This window comes from Triturus cristatus, chromosome 5_2 (genome assembly GCF_964204655.1).
Source record: "Triturus cristatus chromosome 5_2, aTriCri1.1, whole genome shotgun sequence".
Classification (NCBI taxonomy): Eukaryota; Metazoa; Chordata; class Amphibia; order Caudata; family Salamandridae; genus Triturus; species Triturus cristatus.
In genome coordinates this window covers 1102388381-1102409425 of record NC_140588.1, presented here as the reverse complement: position 1 = coordinate 1102409425, position 21045 = coordinate 1102388381, and the positions used below count along the sequence as shown (strand labels likewise).

General features: G+C 42.2%; 1 protein-coding gene across 1 annotated transcript in view; it reads right to left on the bottom strand.

Moving 5' to 3' along the window:
* Positions 1-20783, bottom strand: part of LOC146829773 (nicotinamide N-methyltransferase-like) — a 178149-nt gene extending 157366 nt beyond the window's left edge. The window contains exon 1 of the mRNA XM_085608491.1: positions 20588-20783. Coding sequence (XP_085464617.1) covers positions 20588-20735 — 148 coding nt within the window. The 5' untranslated portion in view covers positions 20736-20783. The remainder of the gene's footprint in view (positions 1-20587) is intronic.
* Positions 20784-21045: the final 262 nt, after the last annotated feature.

Below are 21045 nucleotides of genomic sequence, written 5' to 3'. Positions count from 1 at the left end.
AGCGTGCACCAATACAAAATACTTAAATAAAGGCTGTGCGCACCAGCGTTATTAAACATTGAGTGCAATTTAATGAGCACTGCTGAGCGCATCAGCGTAAAGTTCTCCTTGTTTTGAACCACTAGACTATAATGTGCGTAAAGGTAAAACATTTAAGTTGAGATGGGTGCACGTAAATTCAGTTCGACCTCACCTTTAAGTTTATGATGGGCGCATGTAAATTGAGATTTATTGCAAAATTGCCTTGCGTAAATATTAGAGACTTCGCTTTAAGCTGTGCACATCAGCGCACACCGGAAACTTGTTTCCTTGGTTACTGGAGAAATCAAAATGGCCGTCGGTGACGTATCACGTCATCGTGCGTGCATGATCCGACGTTTACAGCAGCTCAGAGATTGCGATCTTCACAGGCAATGGCAAAGAAGGCTCCGTCAATATGGAACGCTGGCTGATCTCAATGGGCACGGGCAATGGCAAGTAAAACGGTTGATGTTTACTTTGAATTAAAACATCATTCAATGTCTCAGCAATAGTAAGTAAGGCGGTTGATGTTTACTTCCAACTGTAACATCGCTTATTGCCCAATGAACCCCTTTACCAACATACTTGTAATGCCAAACTCGCCCGTACTGTAGAACGAACGGAGTTTCAACACAACAATAGGAAAAAAAAGCTTTCAGATCCACACAGTCATGCAATGTTCATGAAATCTTTTTTTTTTCAATTAAAGCAACTGTGACATTATCTTCTACCATGAGTTACATACTGCTAAATCCACCAAGGGAATCGACATACAACGCAGAATGAAGCCACATATTAAATTGTATATTTGAGGATTAGCTGCTGACCATACAATTTGAGAAGAGTTCAAATTCCAATCTAGATGAAACTAACACTCCCGCTGGTGCAATCAAATCACAATCCAATAAGAATACAGCCGCAGGTGCTATCAAGGCACTTAATTTTGAATGTTGATTAGAAAATCTTCATAGCAGCCTCCAGCATTTTCCTAATAATTTAAGAGATTCATTTCTCTTAAATCCACTTTAACAAAAATTTGAAAGTTACTAAGATGATTTAATATTAAAGTTCTTGTAAAGTCACTTGGATGAAAAGGAAGGCTTGAATTGTTCAATATCCATAAGAAAATTCATACATTACTTCACCAATCTTTTGTGTTAGGATCCTCAAAGGCTTATTCTGCCGACTACACCAGTCAAGTGTTCTGGATGACAAAATCAGAACACATTTATGATGAATATTCTCCAGTTTATTCCTCAATAAGGATCCCATCCAACAGCATCCAAGCATCAACAGTAACTCCTTAGTTTATCTTCAAAGCTCCACTAGAACACCATGAGCCCAGTGGATGGCACAGTAAATGACTCATATACATTCTAATATTCTAACAGTGACATATTACAATTCCATCAATGTCCATGTAATGAAAGAGATGCAGAACATCACAAGGAATATGTGTCCTGTTGTTGTAGAACTTACTAACCAGCAGGTATGTAGTAGATGTGGGACAAACATTTTAACTGTCTAGATGCCCTTAGAGTTGTATGGGGGAAGCTGAGGAGTAGGAGATGAGGAGAAGGAGGAGGATAAGGAGAGAAACTATGAAAGAGTCACAGGGAAAGTAATGTGACCTAGGCAGGGATGTGTTTAGTAAAGGGAGGGAGTAGGGAAAGTCCTTCAAGGGGTAATTTGAATTTATTTTTGAAATGTGCAAGTCTCTCATTTGTTTAATGAATTATTATCTTGCCATTCTTGATAATGGAGATTAACAGCTCTCCACCAAATTGAGTCAAGTTTACCTACATGTGGAATTTGTCTAGGCTTCTCCAATTCAGTTGTGCACCTGAAAACTGCATTTGAGTCTAGTGTATCAACCGCAAACATTTACCTAGTATTACAGCATTTTGAACATGGCCTTTTAGTGCACTATTCAAGACTCACCAAGGTCCTTGCATGTTGACTAAATTCTATCTGCACTGCTTCTCTTTTTTAGTGATTTTAGATCTCAGGTGTTTATCTCGACGCATGACAAAAAATGTGTGAATGCAAAGAAAATTACAATGCCTTTCACCATTAGTGTGTGCTAGTAAAGGTGGAGATTTCCTAATCACATTTAACACGCCTATGTCAACCTTGTTTTTATTATGTTGGTAGTACCAATAAATATAGACAGCTTGCGCTGCTCACCATGCTTTACAGAGAGAGCAGAACCAGCCCCATGAGCAGTATATGATCAGATAGAGAATTCCAAGATGATTTTATAAATGCAGGCTAATCTTTCATTAAACTTAATTGCTAAATAATCTGCTGTATTTTCCACCATAGCAATCTCACACTGGATACATCACATCCAATACAGCTGTTTACAAATATATTGCCCCGTTAAGTATTTCTTTTATTACCCATAATGAAGCAAGATCTTAGAATAGGATATTGTGGGCATTTTATGTATGTAAGCTTACATTTACACCACAATATTCTGGTACCATGTTATCCAGTGTACAGGGAGTGACCAGATTGTGGGTGCATTCCAGCAAAATGTCTGTGAATTAAAAGCTGAAGAGGCATGTTTTTTTCTCCGCCTTTCTCATTTCACTTTTCCTTGCTCATATGCTGTTTACCCCATGATACCTTGTGTTGGCGCTTTCAAGAGAAGGAGTGAGTCATTTTGTGGGACCAATACCTGCACTGCATGTTGTTCCCTGACCTGTGTGATAATGAGTGCTTTTGATTCCCTCCTTCTTATACACCTAAAAGGATACCTTGATCGACTAGACTGTTATCTGAAACAACGTTGGAGCATATAGACATGTCAAAGTATGTGGCAGAACCTCTTTCAGAGGGCCACAGGGCATGCAGGGGTTAATAGATGAAATATAGGGGGTTGAGGCCTCTTACTCCTGATGTACTGGTCCCGAACTACTATAGGACTTGAGCAACGTGGCCAAGTCCTCCTTCTGCACTTGACTCTCAATGGTAACCGTAGCTCAGCAGTCCAAAGCTACCTTGCATGTCAAGTCTGAATACAGGTTAGTAAACACAAGTCACAACTAAAAGAGCATGCAACAGTGTCAACAAATTGATGTCCAGTCAAAAACCTATTTTATCTGTAACTCTACCCATTCAAATAGTATTGTGACATGCAGGAAAAATGAGGTGGGGGTCTAGTGTTTCGATGAAAAATCCCTGTCCAATCCCGTAATGTGGTAGGTGTTATTCCCTATTCACTGGAGCCAAATCCAGAGTTGCTTAATTAAAGGCCTTAACTCAAGAGTCCACTCTGACTCTAAATAAAGTAGTCAAACTTGTCTGGGTGATTCAGCATCCTTAGCAGCAAGTCCAATGATTGGCCCCTAACCAGTCTTCCAGCAGCGAGGAAGCTTGCAGGATCTCAGATATTGACCTGACCATGGATACTCACACTGCTCTGGTCCTGGTGAAGGTGTCAGCTGCATGCATGCTCAGTGTCCAGAGCTTATGCAGCTGGCTCCATTTGTACCCATAGGTGAAGCAGTGCTCCTCCTAAATAGCCTGATGCTCGCAAATGGGGGGCTGAACTGGATTTCATTAATCCCAGAGTACTCCTCATGTCACAGGGAACTCTGGCACAATTCTTGATGCTTGGTGGTGACTCACGGGTTGCGCGATTCACAATTGTCAGACGGCGGCCGATCCTCCGCAATCCCTGATAGCAGCAGCCCCTCCTGGCAAACGGAGTTGCTGTATCACTACCTGCCAAGGCACTGTCCTTCACCATATGTTAGTCCATACCACAGCAGTTCCTCCTGGCATACTGGGTCACTACTAGACTCCACACAGGACTTGGCAACTTACTCTAGCAATATTTTCACATCTGCTCCTCCTGGCCTATAGGGTCATCAGGGCGTTGTGGAGACTTAACTCACCCTACAAGGCACTCTCCTCATGGCAATCATTGTGAAGACCCTCTTCTGGGATACAATAGTTGCAGCTAGAATCTGCACCTGGGCAAAGGCCAACTAATGCAACTGCAGACACCACACACCTTGCACTGGGAGTTCACTCGCTTGGGCTCCCCACATGATTTTACCCCATCCAATGCTCTCCTCTCCCTCAGTGGACACTCTTATCTTGACAAGCAGACTGGTAATGGTGATTCGAGCTCCAAAAAAGGTCTTCTTGGTTTCCTTGCATGATGTCCCATTCACTAGCAGGGAGACTAGCAGTCCCTGCCCCCAGTATTGGTCAGAAGCAGAAATCTTGCACAGCGTCCCCTCCTCACACAGCCTATAGGTGCTCCCTTGGCCACCATCCGGCGGCCTTGAACCCATGGAGGCCCTGCTGGGGACCCCCAAAATCAGATTCCTACAGCCTTTCTGTGTCAGAAAGGTTGTGAGAATCTGCCATTGTAATCCGTTGTGCGGAAAGAGCTGCCCGAGGGATTACTGGAGGCTTTCCTTAAATTTGATTGCATTGTTACATGAATAATTAATCTACTTAAAATGTATTGTATGATTCTTGTACTTATTATGCTTTTTTTTAGTGAATGTCATTAATTATATCTATATTGATATCTAGTCAGATTACTGTAAACTAATATTAGGCTTTACTTTAACTACTGTACAAGATACTTTACATGCCCAAAAGTAATTCAGGACAAACAAGCCTTTTGAGGAATTGGCAGAGTTATGAAATGCAAAAATAGTGGGCATATTGACAACCTGCATTTAATAGTACAGCTAGAAGTACTGCAAAAGTAATACTAAAATACAAAAAAGCTATTTAAAAACGTTTAAGCATAAATCTCCAGCTCTACTGTCCTGTATCTTCTATTGGGAGATTCTTACATGTGCTTTCGCTACATAGTAGGGAGGAATTAGGAGTGATTTAAGGAGGGTTACAGAGGGCATGTGCCCACCCTCAAAAGGGTGAGCCATTTTCTCTATCACCACAGAGGTACCAAAAACTATAATTACTTCAACTTTTAGCTGAATTAAGACCACTGGACCAACCACTGATACAACAATACCCTCACACAGAAAATAATGGAATAGGACTATTTAAAATGGTTACAAACAAAAATAAATACATAAATCACCGATCTCATAAAACCTCGTTCGACAATAAGATCAGGAAAGAAAAAAATAAATGAGAAGTGAAATAGTGTGTAAAGGGGTGATTTCAAAGGAGAGGGAGGTGCATCTAGGGTATAATCACAGTTCTATGGGATTCTAGTTCGTCCATGGACCACAGCATATGCCAGTATAAGATAGGGTGACACTGCATAAGTTTTGGTTATAGGAACAATTCCCAGAACCAGCAGTTGGGGGAGGTGGGAGGCACTCTGAGGAAGGTTGAGAATGCTCCTCATGAACCTTTTTTTTGGTTTTCCCGAGAACATTCCCTTTGAAGTGTCCCCAAAATTTGACCACGTTCATGGCTAAGCTTTTTGCTTTGATGTTGTAGAGCTCCACCGCTGGTTCTAGAGAATGCATACGCCCATTTGCACAGTTTGAGTACTGAATCAGCTTCTTGTTAAAGTTTTAATGAATATCTCTTGATATGAGAGGACCAACTCAGTACCCTGCACTCGATTTATATGGATTAAAAGCCATACATTTTATTTTGTTGATGTTTAGTTCCAAACCATGCTCATTACAGAAGATTAAAAAGTGGTAAAGTTGTGCCTGCAGACCACATGGTATATTGGAAATTAAGAGCATGTCATCTGCAAAAAGTAGCATTGCAGTTTTATAAGGGCCAGGTTTGTGTCTTTTCAGGGAAATCAAACATGTGCACAAAGTCATTTATATAAAGTGTGAACAATGTCGGGGCAAGACAAACATCCCTGACAAATACCAGTTTTAATCTATAAGTTGTCTGTGAACACAACGCAGTTGCCATACCTGACTCTGGCAGTATTGAGTCCATGGAACCTGATAAAGACAGAAAAAATGTATCGGGCGACACTCATCTTTTCCAGAACTTCCTGCAGCTTGCTCCTAGGCACAGAATTGAAAGCTGTCTTCAGGTCAACAAAGACCACATAATGAGGGCCTGTTTCCCAATATAGGGCACTGAAACAGAGTATTTGATCCACCGTAAATCTGAAATTCGCCTGGAGCTCTGAGAAAACAGCATTGTTGTTTGCCAATTAAGCAGTTGGTCAAATATAAGGTGGCAAAATTGTTTCTGTGAGGATTTCAATAGGGCTGATAGGCCTATAGGTCCCCAGGTCATCTTTAGGCCCTTTTTTGTAAATAGGGACATTCTCTGCAGTAAGCCAGGGACTGGGGTCGGACTGCCTGCAAGTATAGAATGCAACGGTGCCTGGAACTCTGTGGCCCAGATCAGAGGTTCTGAACGGAAGAGGACCCCGGGGAGGGAATCGGGGCCTGGAGCTTTATCTGCTGGGAGTGACATTATTGCTGCCATTAAATCATTAAGATGGAAGGATAAGGGGAGGCCTTCATCTAGGAGCAGGCCTGTAGAATTGTTTGAATAGGCATGCTCCAGTTGGGTTTGGCTATGGACATTTTTGGGAAATGGTCCACCCAGATCTGAGGCTGTAAATTATATTCTAGACTGGCAGTGGCATTCTGCCTGTCATGAGCCACAAATCCACAGAAATCTGTAATATCCCCTGCCTTTACTGCAGCTACTAGGTCCTCCCAAATCTCTTGTGCCAAATTAAATTTGGCCTGGTTGAGCATTGCTTTATATTCTTTCCTAGTGTAAATCATTTCTTGCCTATTTGCGTTTTTCATACTTTGTATAATGTTACCTCTAGATTGCGTAAACTGGAATTGAACCAGGTACAGCGGGATTAAACGTTTAGGTTTTGCAGACATCTTTGCTAATCATGGCTTAAATGGAGCTAAAATAACTTTAATGCGGTTTAGCAATAAAATTATGACCATGCTAGATGGCCCCACTGTGTTCAGTGCATACATCATATCAGTCACCCGTTTGTATATCTGGGTCACCATTTTGTGGCCCTTACAAACAGCCCCCCATTTTAGAGACCTCTTGTTGTTTCAAATTGTCAGAGCAACCACAGAGTCCAAGGCATCACATTCGATTTTTCCCTCACTTAGAGGTAGGTAGAGAGCATTATAGTAACTTTCATAGCGCTCAACCACTACCATGCCTAGGAGCGATGGCCATAGCGGAAGAGACAGGAATATGTGATCAATATGGCTCTTTTGCAATGCACACTTGAAGGTGAGGGACCACTAAATTCTGAACGGGACCAACCATTACAGGCCCTAACACCAAAATGAAGAGTTCCAAAATGAAGGGTTAGATGCATCAATTGGTCAGCAATGAGAGAGCATCTTGTAGGGTGGCCTAGGGCTAGCTGAGGGACCCCCCAAACTGCAGTTTCAGCTTCAGTGAATTTAGGGAGCTCAGGGCTCAAGGGAACAAAGGTAACATTGAAGTCTCTGACAATTGTTACCCTATTATTCTGTGGGCACTGGTGATCAGCAGTCATAGAGCGGGCTGCAATAGTTTCAGAGCTGACAGGTGTGACATCAGAGTTCCAATAGAAATTTATGGCCACTGCAGGAAAGGATTCCCCAGTTACCTGCAACTGTAGTCATCAGTCCTGAGCATGAAGAAGGTTAACTGTTAGAAGAGGATTTTTATCATAGGAATTGGCACATGAAAAGCTGAAATAGTCATACCTAATGTCTGATCTCGCCTCAACGGTCATGGAGAGCAAATGACGGCAGGGCTGATAAAAGTACCCCAGCAGTAGTGTTTTAATAAGTCTTGCTGAGGGTGCCAGCAGATCAAGCTGGCTAAATAAAGATTCCACAGTTAAAGGGGACTTAAAATTCACTAACACACATTTCCCATGATGAGCTTTAGAGTGGTTGCCCAACCACAGTTAATGTCTGACAGAGCGTATCTCTTGGGTCAAGTCACAGGGCCACCTCGTATTGGTTTGTAGCCAATGTGCTGACTTATTCCTCAACAACACAGGAATTTCACCTGGGGTACACTCAGAAGTAAGGTGTGGATAAACTAGGGGAGTGCTGTCATGTCAAGGGGATGGTAACTTTTTCCTGCTTTTACTGGCTCCACCCTCACCCTCCCGAATACCCGTTGTTTTCTGGTCACTAGAAATCTTCAACCGGAGAAGTACGTGTGGTTGAGTTTGGACAACAGAACTTGAATCACATGTTACAGACTGGGAGTGGTCTGGTAGGGTAGATCACTGGGCTAGATGGTGGTCCCTCTCTTCCAGTGGCCGTAGGAAGGTTTTTCAGAATCAACAGTTTCCCTTCTAGATGATAGAAACTGGCCAGCAGAGGGTGATACCGGCTGCCAGGATAGCTCAAAACTTCTCCAGTGAGACCTCCAAGAATCAATCCAGAAGTTTTTGAAGGAGTAACCCCGTGGGCCTCAAGAGTCATACAGGTGATACAAGTGAATTAGGGTTACTAGCATGGGTCAAATTATTTGCTTTATTTTTATTTGATCGGGGAACAATAGGGATTGTGTAGTATGACTGGATAGTTGCTCTACAGGTGGCTCACTCATGAGAGCACAGCAATTACAACTGGAAGGTATGTCATCAAGTGGAGCTAGACTAGGGAAACAGAAGAGTATGGTAAGGGTGGATCTACACTAGGGTTATCAATGGGTTCCTGGCCTGAATTACCCCAGTTTCCCAGTTTGCCTGCTCTACCCCACCTGGTAAACATCCCGGAACTGTCCTGTAATTCTGCAGGACAGTACTAGGGGCAGCATTAGGTATCGTACTTCCTGTGTGAACACCTGAACGGAGAGGGGGAAGGAACAAGAAACTGTTCACATTCTGATAAAAGGTTATCTATTCTGTTGATAGCACAGATTTCTGTCTTTTTTAAATGTGTTCCCCTTTGGTGAACTCGGCCCTCCTTCCAAGGCCTATCTCTTTCCCATAGTAAGCAAAGGGACAGGGACTCGGACAGACTGCACAACCTCTAATACAGCAGGGCACAATAAAACTTGAGGGGGAAGACCAGTCCCATACCAGTATCAGACCCAGTACAACAAAAGCAAGCAGGAGCAGCAGGAAGCAGCAGACAATCACTGGAGATCGAGGAACCCTATGCATTTATAACAAAACTGGGCCTTCTTTGGAGTTTGAAGACAAATGGACGGTTCAGGTTCTAGCGCTGTGGGTGAGAAGTGCTCTTCCAACAGTGCTGGCTCACTTTTGTGATCAATTAGGGCAGGGAATAGCCCCCCTGAGGTCAATATGGTCCTCAGATGACAGTCCCTCTCCCTAGTTCTCTTGAGGATCTGTGCGAGAAGTATGGTATGATAGTTGGTAGTAATATTGAAGGGATGAAAAGCTGCACAAAGTCTGTGTGAGAGGTATGGTAGCAGGTAATATTAATGAAGTGATAAAAAGCAATAGAAAGTCCACTCACCGCCTCCCCTGTTCTTCCAGGTCACCACATCCACCCTCACACTAGGCTGAGCTGTTGGTCAAGTAAAGACACAAGATCTCTCCTCCTTTTTTGCCACCTTCTGCCGCAGCACTCAGTAGTGGCCCAGTTGAAGGCCTCTGGTATTTAAATAACGTGATTCAATTATAGCCAGACTTTTTCAGAAGCTCTCAGCAGTCTGACATAAATATAAGCACTGTTTTCAGTGGGGGGGCTTGTGTGAAGAGAGCTCAACCCCTCCTAGGAACTCTCACCTCTCAATACAGGTGTCCACCCAGGTCGTCCGTGAGAAGCTGCCACCCCAGCGACCACAAAACATGCAGTACCCTCACAAGCACCCAGCCCACAGCATTTTTGCATTAATAAATTAATGTAAAATTTACTTTTATTCAAACATATTTTTTTAATTACTTTTAGTTAATTTTCTACATCACTTTAATCATTATTAATGCATATTCAGAAAATAAATATATTTTCATTTCAGGTGGGAAATCATTTTTTTATGTTATCTTCTGAAAATGTATTTGTTTTTATTGAATTGACTAAAGTAAACAGTATTATTTTGTTTCACATTTAAAGTAAATTTATTAAGTTAATTATATTGCATCATAAGTTTTCAGTATTTTCTTTTGACTTATATAACCTTTTTTAATGTACTCTATATTTTACTATAGAATCTACAGTCAAGTTGGAAATCACCCTTTGCTGAAGTGAAGCAAATATAAAAACAAAATATTAAACTTAATAAAGTATTTTTCAGTTAAATATGAAGGTAAATATCTTTTATATATTTGTTTTAAATACAATTTAAAGGGACAAAAACATTTTAAAAAATTCACAACCCAAGTTGAGTTATAATTAATGTTAATATATTAAATATTATCAAAAATGTTTAACTGAAGTTTAAATTAAAAAAAGTAATTTCCCTCCTTAAGAGAACAACATGAAGTAGTAATTTTATTTAAATGATGTACTGACTTCTTTTACTTTTTTAATTTCAGGGAGGGAAGATTTGCAAGTCTAAACTTTTGATGAATGTTATACTCAGAATGTCAGTCAAAAATAGTAAAATTACGATTTTTCATTTAATAACATTTAAGTCTGATAGAATTGCATAATAAGAGCATTAAACAAATAGCTTATGTGTATATCTGAATAAAGTAAAGAAAAAGCGGGGGGCGAACAGGGCTTTGGAAAGGAGGTCCAGCTAAGCGAGCCCTAAAATGTACAACCAAAAAAGTGTCGAAGCTGTTCCTTTAACAAACGAGACGGACCAAGTGGTGTGCATGAGAGTTTGTGTAGAGGCAACAATGTTGGATATGGAAGCCCTCACACACCCATCAGGATGTCATGCTTCATCATCGGGCTGCTCCACGTCGAGTCGGCTGGTGCAATACCCGACGGGCTCCTTATTAGGGAACACTCTTATGGAGATCTTTTATCCAACAGCCGTTCGGTGAAGTGGGGGTGAGGGGCTCTAATTTAATGTAGATGAAAGGAGATAGTGATTGTGAATTAAAATAGGGATGGGAGTGCTTCTCAATCAGTTTATTATGAAGCCTCCTTACCTAGTTAACAGCTATGAGGTGAAGTGTTGGTAACGTAGATTTATGTGCTAGGTTGTATACACTGCCTCATCTAGGGTCAACATGTTTGTCGCTCCATCTGAGGATTACTCTAGCGATTCTTCAGGACCTAGTGTGTTCTATCTACATTTAGACTGTTTATCCAGTATTCAGTAAGCATTCATATTGGTAGCTAGTGTTCCACAAGTTTACCTGTAACCCGGTCTACCTATGGAGAGGAAGGAAAGGAAGACCAGGGTGGTTATAGAATGCAAAAATACAACTTCTCATGTTTAAAATGTGCGTCTCGTGAACTAGTTAGTGCAGCTGCAGTGACGGTGCACAATATTCATAGTGGTTCTAAAAACCCAAGCCACGTCATGTGATCACTCCACAATGTGTCAACTATCTAAAAACATTAAAAAGGAAACAGACGTGCTGTGTAAACTTACCCTACCAATTCCATAGGATAGCACACTGCAGTTCCTGGTAGGCTACGCAAGGAGTTCCTTGCGTTCTGTAATTGTATATTGAAAAACAAGGCTAGTAGAAAACATGATAAAAATCGCAGACTCCAGGGCTATATAAGCCCCTTCTCTTTGTTGAACCACATGCAAAAGGACGGCTCTATATATCCCTTCTATTAGTTTAAAGACATAATCTTCAACCGCTCTGTGTGCTCGGGGACCCAAAAGATATGGATAAAGGTTGACCTCCCGATTCTATTGTGAGCAGCATAAAGCCGTGGTAATGCCGCGGGAAATGCCGCGGGAAACAGGTAAAGAGCATACAGATCGCAAATGCCCGAAGGCGTTCGTATACTTACAGACACGCCGAGTCCGTGTCACCGGTCGTCCTACCCCGCTCTACCAGGACTGGGAGGTGAAGTTTCATGTATCGTGGGAGTTTTATCCTGTGGTGGGCGGAAGTGGAAATCGAGGCTCTAATTCAAGTGTGGTACATCACTCGAGGCTCGTTGTGGCAGCCATCTTAGGTGAGGGGCTCGCTGTCGGCAATTGGACTCAATGCGTGTCAATGGCTATCAAGTATTAAGGCTTTGATATGTTAATCTGGGCAAAACATTTTTGCTACAGTATACATGTGGTATATTGCAATGGTGACATTAAATGTAGTTTGAAACAATACCATTAGAGTTGGAAAACCTTATTTTCTTCATCCCATTTGCGTCATGTGATTGTCAAATACTCGATGTATAGATTAGCTGTTGTGGGGGAGTTGACCCCTAGCGCCCATATTCGTAGGTCTTGTGTAGGGATGAAGTGTAAGGGAAGTATGGCATATGGCGCTGTATTATACAGATATTCTGATTTAGAGATTAGGGCTAGAGATTCGTGTTCAGACTGGTCACATTGAAGAGGGGTACACCGTGTTCTCGGTAGCTGAGATGGTGTGGAATTACTCAGGGTGGTTTCAGGGAAGACCATGGTATGGCTTCATTAGGGCCTGTAACGTGGGAGCCTAGTCTGTACACCCACCTTTGTTCTTTCACTAGTAGGGCTTCTTTAGTGATATTGGAAAAGGATTCCAAAACTAGCCAGGTGAGTGAGTTCGGGGTGTGTCCCTTTTCTTGAAAGTGCATGCACATCCTGGTGTTGGTTCTTTTGCAACGAAAGTTGCTGCGGTGCTCAGTGTTGCGTGTTTTTACTGGGCGGGTTGTCATACCAATATATTGCAATTTGCAGGGACATGTAATCAGGTACACACAGTTGGACGTATTGCAATTGGTGTGGCGACGTAACTTCCATTTGAAGCTGTTGTTGAGCTGGACTATCTTGTGTGTTGTAGTTAAAGGGCATACCGAGCATGATCCACATGGGTAGTGCCCGGTCACAGGTGGGAGATCCCATAGTTGTCTTTGGTTGGGGGGCACCTGTGTTCCTGGGCGGGTATGTATCAGTGTGTCCCTCAGGTTTATAGTGCGTTTGAACAAGAATCTTGGCACTTCAAGGTTCATTGTGCCCGTGTTCAAGATGTTCCAGTGTTTTTTCATCACTTTAGTGATCTCATTGGAGACTGGAGTGAATGAGGTGACACAAGTGAGGACATCTGTTGGGTTTTTCGTTTTAGGTTCCAGCAGTGCCTCCCGATGGCTGTTGCGGGCTCTTTTATTGGCTAAAGCAATATGTTTTTCTGGGTATTCACGTGACCTCAGTTGGCTTGCCAATTTTTCTGCTTCTGACCTGTAATCTGATAGGTTACTGCAATTTCGCCTCACCCTCAGAAATTGCCCGACAGGGAGATTATCTTTCAAACTTCGTGGGTGATGGCTGGAGTAAAGTAACAGGCTATTGCGGTCTGTCGGTTTCTTATACAACGATGTTGAGAGTGTACCTCTGTTCAGGTTTATATTTAGGTCTAGGAAAGGGATGTTGTGCTCTGACACAGTGTGGGTGAACTTGAGATGTGGATCGAGGGTGTTGATCCATCCACAGAACTCAATACAAGCTGACATCTCTCCTTTCCATAATATCAAGATGTCATCAATGAACCTTTTCCAAAGGTATATATCAGCATTGTATGGGTTAGAGTTATGGAAAATATGGCGAGTCTCGAAATCTGCCATATACAGGCATGCTAGACTCAGCGCGAAAGTGCTGCCCATACAAGTGCCTTGTGTTTGTTGGTAAATTTGACCTTTGTATTCAAAGAAGTTTTCTGTCAGGGCTAGTGTTGCACAGTCCATAAAAAACTGATAGGGGTATTGTGATCCCAGGGTTCATGATTTAGAACACTTTCCACTACGTCAAGTGTAGCCCTCTGGGGTATATTGGTGTATAGAGCCTGTACGTCTAGGGTCACTAGGAGTTTGATCTCATCCGTTATTGTTAACCCTGCTAGGAGGCGAAGCAAATCTGTGGTGTCTTGTATGTAAGATTCAGTCTTTTTGACAAATGGTTGGAAAAAATGGTCGCAAAATTGCGCGAGAGGTTCGAGGACTGAATCAATTCCCGACACTATTGGCCTGCCAGGTACAGGACGGATCCCCTTATGAATTTTAGGAAGGGTGTAGAAATATGGGGTCCGAGGGTTCTTCTTGATCAGGAAAGCGGCTTCTTTCTTACTTATCCAGCCTTGACTCTCAGCCGAGAAGACTAAGGCTGTGATAGTGGTCAGAAGCCGCTGTGTGGGATTATTGGTGACTGGAGTATAGTAGTCCCGGTCACTAAGTTGTCGTGTACATTCCAATTCGTAGTCAACGGTGGCCATAATTACTGTGGCCCCACCTTTGTCTGCCTGTTTGATGGTAATGGATGTGTCATTGGACAAGTTCTTAATTGCCTCAGTCTCAGCATTAGACATATTGTTGTATTGTCTAGGTATTGTCATATGTAACAAGTCTTTGAGTACGGCCTGGTCAAAGGTGATTACCTCAGGTGGAATCATGGTTGTATTTGGAGTGAAAGTGGACGTGTTGTGTAATCCACTATCTGTCCTTTGTACAGTTTCCGTGTCTTGAAAGAACGATTTCAATCTGACCTTACGGAAAAACTGTTGGATTTCACATTGTTGTTTAAAAAGGTCTACCTTCGGAGTTGGTACAAAGCCCAGGCCTCTCTGTAATACCTTGTATTCGATGTCTGTGAGGTTTCTTTGGGAAAGGTTGACTACTAGGTCTTCTTTTTGTTGTTGGTGTAGCTCCGAGTTTCCATGGTTCTCGGGGTGTCCTCCCACTGGACTCTCGTTCCTTGTGGGGTTGGTTGATTGTTTTTTCTTCTTAGCCCGCGCCCTCTGCCCCAGCCTCTGACTAAAAAAGGCTGATTGTACACCGGGGGGTAGAATTGGGGCGGGCCTTGTGGTGGCATAGGATATTGGGGCGGGCCTTGGGGGTGCATTGGGTATTGCCAAAATGCAGGGTTTTGGAAAGGGGCCATCTGGAAGTTTTGATAGGCTTGGCGATTTCCTCTACGGGATGTGCCGTAGTTTACTGATTCAGAACTGGAATTGCTGTTGCTCGAGGATCCTCGTCTGGAGGAATTGGAGCCAGAGTCTCCTTCTTAGCCTGGCAGAGGGCGCGGGCTAAGAAGAAAAAAGAATCAACCAACCCCACAAGGAACGAGAGTCCAGTGGGAGGACACCCCGAGAACCATGGAAACTCGGAGCTACACCAACAACAAAAAGAAGACCTAGTAGTCAACCTTTCCCAAAGAAACCTCACAGACATCGAATACAAGGTATTACAGAGAGGCCTGGGCTTTGTACCAACTCCGAAGGTAGACCTTTTTAAACAACAATGTGAAATCCAACAGTTTTTCCGTAAGGTCAGATTGAAATCGTTCTTTCAAGACACGGAAACTGTACAAAGGACAGATAGTGGATTACACAACACGTCCACTTTCACTCCAAATACAACCATGATTCCACCTGAGGTAATCACCTTTGAACAGGCCGTACTCAAAGACTTGTCACATATGACAATACCTAGACAATACAACAATATGTCTAATGCTGAGACTGAGGCAATTAAGAACTTGTCCAATGACACATCCATCACCATCAAACAGGCAGACAAAGGTGGGGCCACAGTAATTATGGCCACCGTTGACTACGAATTGGAATGTACACAACAACTTAGTGACCGGGACTACTATACTCCAGTCACCAATAATCCCACACAGCGGCTTCTGACCACTATCACAGCCTTAGTCTTCTCGGCTGAGAGTCAAGGCTGGATAAGTAAGAAAGAAGCCGCTTTCCTGATCAAGAAGAACCCTCAGACCCCATATTTCTACACCCTTCCTAAAATTCATAAGGGGATCCCTCCTGTACCTGGCAGGCCAATAGTGTCGGGAATTGATTCAGTCCTCGAACCTCTCTCGCAATTTTGCGACCATTTTTTCCAACCATTTGTCAAAAAGACTGAATCTTACATACAAGACACCTCAGATTTGCTTCGCCTCCTAGCAGGGTTAACAATAATGGATGAGATCAAACTCCTAGTGACCCTAGACGTACAGGCTCTATACACCAATATACCCCAGAGGGCTACACTTGACGTAGTGGAAAGTGTTCTAAATCATGAACCCTGGGATCACAATACCCCTATCAGTTTTGTTATGGACTGTGCAACACTAGCCCTGACAGAAAACTTCTTTGAATACAAAGGTCAAATTTACCAACAAACACAAGGCACTTGTATGGGCAGCACTTTCGCGCTGAGTCTAGCATGCCTGTATATGGCAGATTTCGAGACTCGCCATATTTTCCATAACTCTAACCCATACAATGCTGATATATACCTTTGGAAAAGGTTCATTGATGACATCTTGATATTATGGAAAGGAGAGATGTCAGCTTGTATTGAGTTCTGTGGATGGATCAACACCCTCGATCCACATCTCAAGTTCACCCACACTGTGTCAGAGCACAACATCCCTTTCCTAGACCTAAATATAAACCTGAACAGAGGTACACTCTCAACATCGTTGTATAAGAAACCGACAGACCGCAATAGCCTGTTACTTTACTCCAGCCATCACCCACGAAGTTTGAAAGATAATCTCCCTGTCGGGCAATTTCTGAGGGTGAGGCGAAATTGCAGTAACCTATCAGATTACAGGTCAGAAGCAGAAGAATTGGCAAGCCAACTGAGGTCACGTGAATATCCAGAAAAACATATTGCTTTAGCCAATAAAAGAGCCCGCAACAACCATCGGGAGGCACTGCTGGAACCTAAAACAAAAAACCCAACAGATGTCCTCACTTGTGTCACCTCATTCACTCCAGTCTCCAATGAGATCACTAAAGTGATAAAAAAACACTGGAACATCTTGAACACGGGCACAATGAACCTTGAAGTGCCAAGATTCTCGTTCAAATGCACTAAAAACCTGAGGGACACACTGATACATACCCGCCCACGAACACAGGGGCCCCCCAACCAAAGACAACTATGGGATCTCCCACCTGTGACTGGGCACTACCCATGTGGATCATGCTCGGTATGCCCTTTAACTACAACACACAAGATAGTCCAGCTCAACAACAGCTTCAAATGGGAGTTACGTCGCCACACCAATTGCAATACGTCCAACTGTGTGTACCTGATTACATGTCCCTGCAAATTGCAATATATTGGTATGACAACCCGCCCAGTAAAAACACGCATCACTGAGCACAGCAGCAACTTTCGTTGCAAAATAACCAACACCAGGATGTGCATGCACTTTCAAGAAAAGGGACACACCCCGGACTCACTCACCTGGCTAGTTTTGGAATCCTTTTCCAATATCACTAAAGAAGCCCTACTAGTGAAAGAACAAAGGTGGGTGTACAGACTAGGCTCCCACATTACAGGCCTTAATGAAGCCATACCATGGTCTTCCCTGAAACCACCCTGAGTAATTCCACACCATCTCAGCTACCGAGAACACGGTGTACCCCTCTTCAATGTGACCAGTCTGAACACGAATCTCTAGCCCTAATCTCTAAATCAGAATATCTGTATAATACAGCGCCATATGCCATACTTCCCTTACACTTCATCCCTACACAAGACCTACGAATATGGGCGCTAGGGGTAAACTCCCCCACAACAGCTAATCTATACATCGATTATTTGACAATCACATGACGCAAATGGGATGAAGAAAATAAGGTTTTCCAACTCTAATGGTATTGCTTCAAACTACATTTAATGTCACCATTGCAATATACCACATGTATACTGTAGCAAAAATGTTTTGCCCAGATTAACATATCAAAGCCTTAATACTTGATAGCCATTGACACGCATTGAGTCCAATTGCCGACAGCGAGCCCCTCACCTAAGATGGCTGCCACAACGAGCCTCGAGTGATGTACCAAACTTGAATTAGAGCCTCAATTTCCACTTCCGCCCACCACAGGATAAAACTCCCACGATACATGAAACTTCACCTCCCAGTCCTGGTAGAGCGTGGTAGGACGACCGGTGACACGGACTCGGCGTGTCTGTATACGAACGCCTTTGGGCATTTGCGATCTGTATGCTCTTTACCTGTTTCCTGTGGCATTTCCCGCGGCATTACCACGGCTTTATGCTGCTCAAAAGAGAATCGGGAGGTCAACCTTTATCCATATCTTATGGGTCCCCGAGCACACAGAGCGGTTGACGATTATGTCTTTAAACTAATAGAAGGGATATATAGAGCCGTCCTTTTGCATGTGGTTCAACAAAGAGAAGGGGCTTATATAGCCCTGGAGTCTGCGATTTTTATCATGTTTGTCTACTAGCCTTGTTTTTCAATATACAATTACAGAATGCAATGAACTCCTTGCGTAGCCTACCAGGAACTGCAGTGTGCTATCCTATGGAATTGGTAGGGTAAGTTTACACAGCACGTCTGTTTCCTTTTTAATGTTTTTAGATAGTTGACACATTGTGGAGTGATCACATGACGTGGCTTGGGTTTTTAGAACCACTATGAATATTGTGCACCGTCACTGCAGCTGCACTAACTAGTTCACGAGACGCACATTTTAAACATGAGAAGTTGTATTTTTGCATTCTATAACCACCCTGGTCTTCCTTTCCTTCCTCTCCATAGGTAGACCGGGTTACAGGTAAACTTGTGGAACACTAGCTACCAATATGAATGCTTACTGAATACTGGATAAACAGTCTAAATGTAGATAGAACACACTAGGTCCTGAAGAATCGCTAGAGTAATCCTCAGATAGAGCGAGAAACATGTTGACCCCAGATGAGGCAGTGTATACAACCTAGCACATAAATCTACGTTACCAACACTTCACCTCATAGCTTTTAACTCGGTAAGGAGGCTTCATAATAAACTGATTGAGAAGCACTCCCATCCCTATTTTAATTCACAATCACTATCTCCTTTCATCTACATTAAATTAGAGCCCCTCACCCCCACTTCACCGGACGGCTGTTGGATAAAAGATCTCCATAAGAGTGTTCCCTAATAAGGAGCCCGTCGGGTATTGCACCAGCCGACTCGACGTGGAGCAGCCCGATGATGAAGCATGACATCCTGATGGGTGTGTGAGGGCTTCCATATCCAACATTGTTGCCTCTACACAAACTCTCATGCACACCACTTGGTCCGTCTCGTTTGTTGAAGGAACAGCTTCGACACTTTTTTGGTTGTATATCTGAATAAAACAATGAGAATACAAAGATTGAGTACTTAATATGAATGCTGAAAAATGTTGTGAAAACAACAGTATCAAAAACTTTGCAGTTTGTAGGACACATTCAATGGGTTCCTTTGCCATGATCTGTAAGACATTGTTTTATTCTGACTGAGCCTCTTCTGTATTTAGCAAATCCCATTTGCATTTCAATGTGTATACAATGTCCTGAAAAATAATTGGACGTGTGCTTGACATTTTATAAAGTGACCAATTGTGATAAAATTATTCAAAAGAGAAAATCCTGTACATTTTTAAACAATAAACATTGAGCCCTTTGTCCTGGAATTTTGAACGTGACAGATCTTTCACATATAATTCCCCAAGTTGATACATTTTACTCATTTTCTCAAAATGAAAAAATGAGAAAAATTCTCTACCTCAGTAAAATTGGATGACCCACGAACATTTGAATAAATATAAACGTTTGTAATTTTCCAGCTGTTCAGTGGAATAATAAATATCAAAGCAGTGCAAGAATTGAGTATCTGAATTGTACAAAAAGTAGCTTCTAAAGATGTTGCAGAATAGCGTTCAGAAAATATTTAATCGATCACAATTCCATATAGAATGGGATCAGTTGTCTGTGTCTATTGAGTCAAAGATAAAAATATTACAGATCTATCAACCATTTGTAATACAATTGCATTGTGCATACTTTCGTACTCCTGAAACCTGACAACAGCAAGCAAAGTTACTTAAAAGTGTAACACTAAATTACACATACACTGCTCACAAGGTAATTTACCTTTGAGAATAGCCTTTAGTGTTGATATAAATGCATTTTGAATTCTTCAGCAATTAAAAAAGCAATTTTAAACAATCTTATTACATTTCTTACATTTCTGTGCAAAACACTCCTGATCTCAATAAATGATATCCTAATGCAGGCTGTATACCGTTTGTCAGTATTTAGGGCAAGGGTTATTTAACAGGAAGGAGAGGGGAAGAGCACAAATTCATGTAGCTTGAGACTTCATGGATTCTGTTTTAAACACATGGTCCATGGGTGACCTGGCCAGATCCCCCAGCTGACAGGTGTTAATTATATTGCATCATTGTATTGGTGTTGATTTATTTACCGTATTACCTGTTGCATTGTAGTGGCCACAGCACAAGTTCTTAAAAAGAGACATTCTTATCAATAGTTTAGAGATTTTGTTTCTTAATACCATTATTGTTGCATAACATCTACTCAATCCTCTACTGAAAATGGTTTGAGCTCATTGTTTATGTTAGACGTTATTCTGGTACCACACTTTGGGGCAGATTTATGAGCCCCTTGCGCCACTTTTGCGTCACTTTTCCCATGTTACAAGTGACGCAAAAGTGGCGCAAGGGGCTCATAAATCTGCCCCTTTGAGTTTATCTGCTGCAAGCAGAAATCATAAAATAACTAAGACCATGAATAGAACATACCTGATGAGGTGCATTTGAGGAATTTAGAAAAAACCTGAGTAGTGATATCATCAAAAAAGTCAGCATCTCGCATGCAATATCTCTCCAGGACCTGTCTTGGATTGAAATACTTCTCAAAGAGTTCTTTCACGCTCTTAGTAGAAGCCATTTTTCTGGTGAAGCCTTTACCTACTTTGAAGCTGTGCTACTTGCTCCTCTGCTATATATGGCTTGAAATTTAACTTTTAAATTATCTTCAAATAGATAGGACTCTTCATGCATGTGTAATTTATATTAGTTCCCACATAATTTCACTTTCACCCTCAGGAACAATGATGCTCAACTGTCATAGCATTATTAGCTTGTGGCTGTTTGTGAGTTTTTACTGTTTGCAAGTCATGCACTTTGAAGCATGATGCAACTCCCTACTCAACATTAATATATGTCCAGAAACTTATGAGGTTATGAAGATGGTCTCC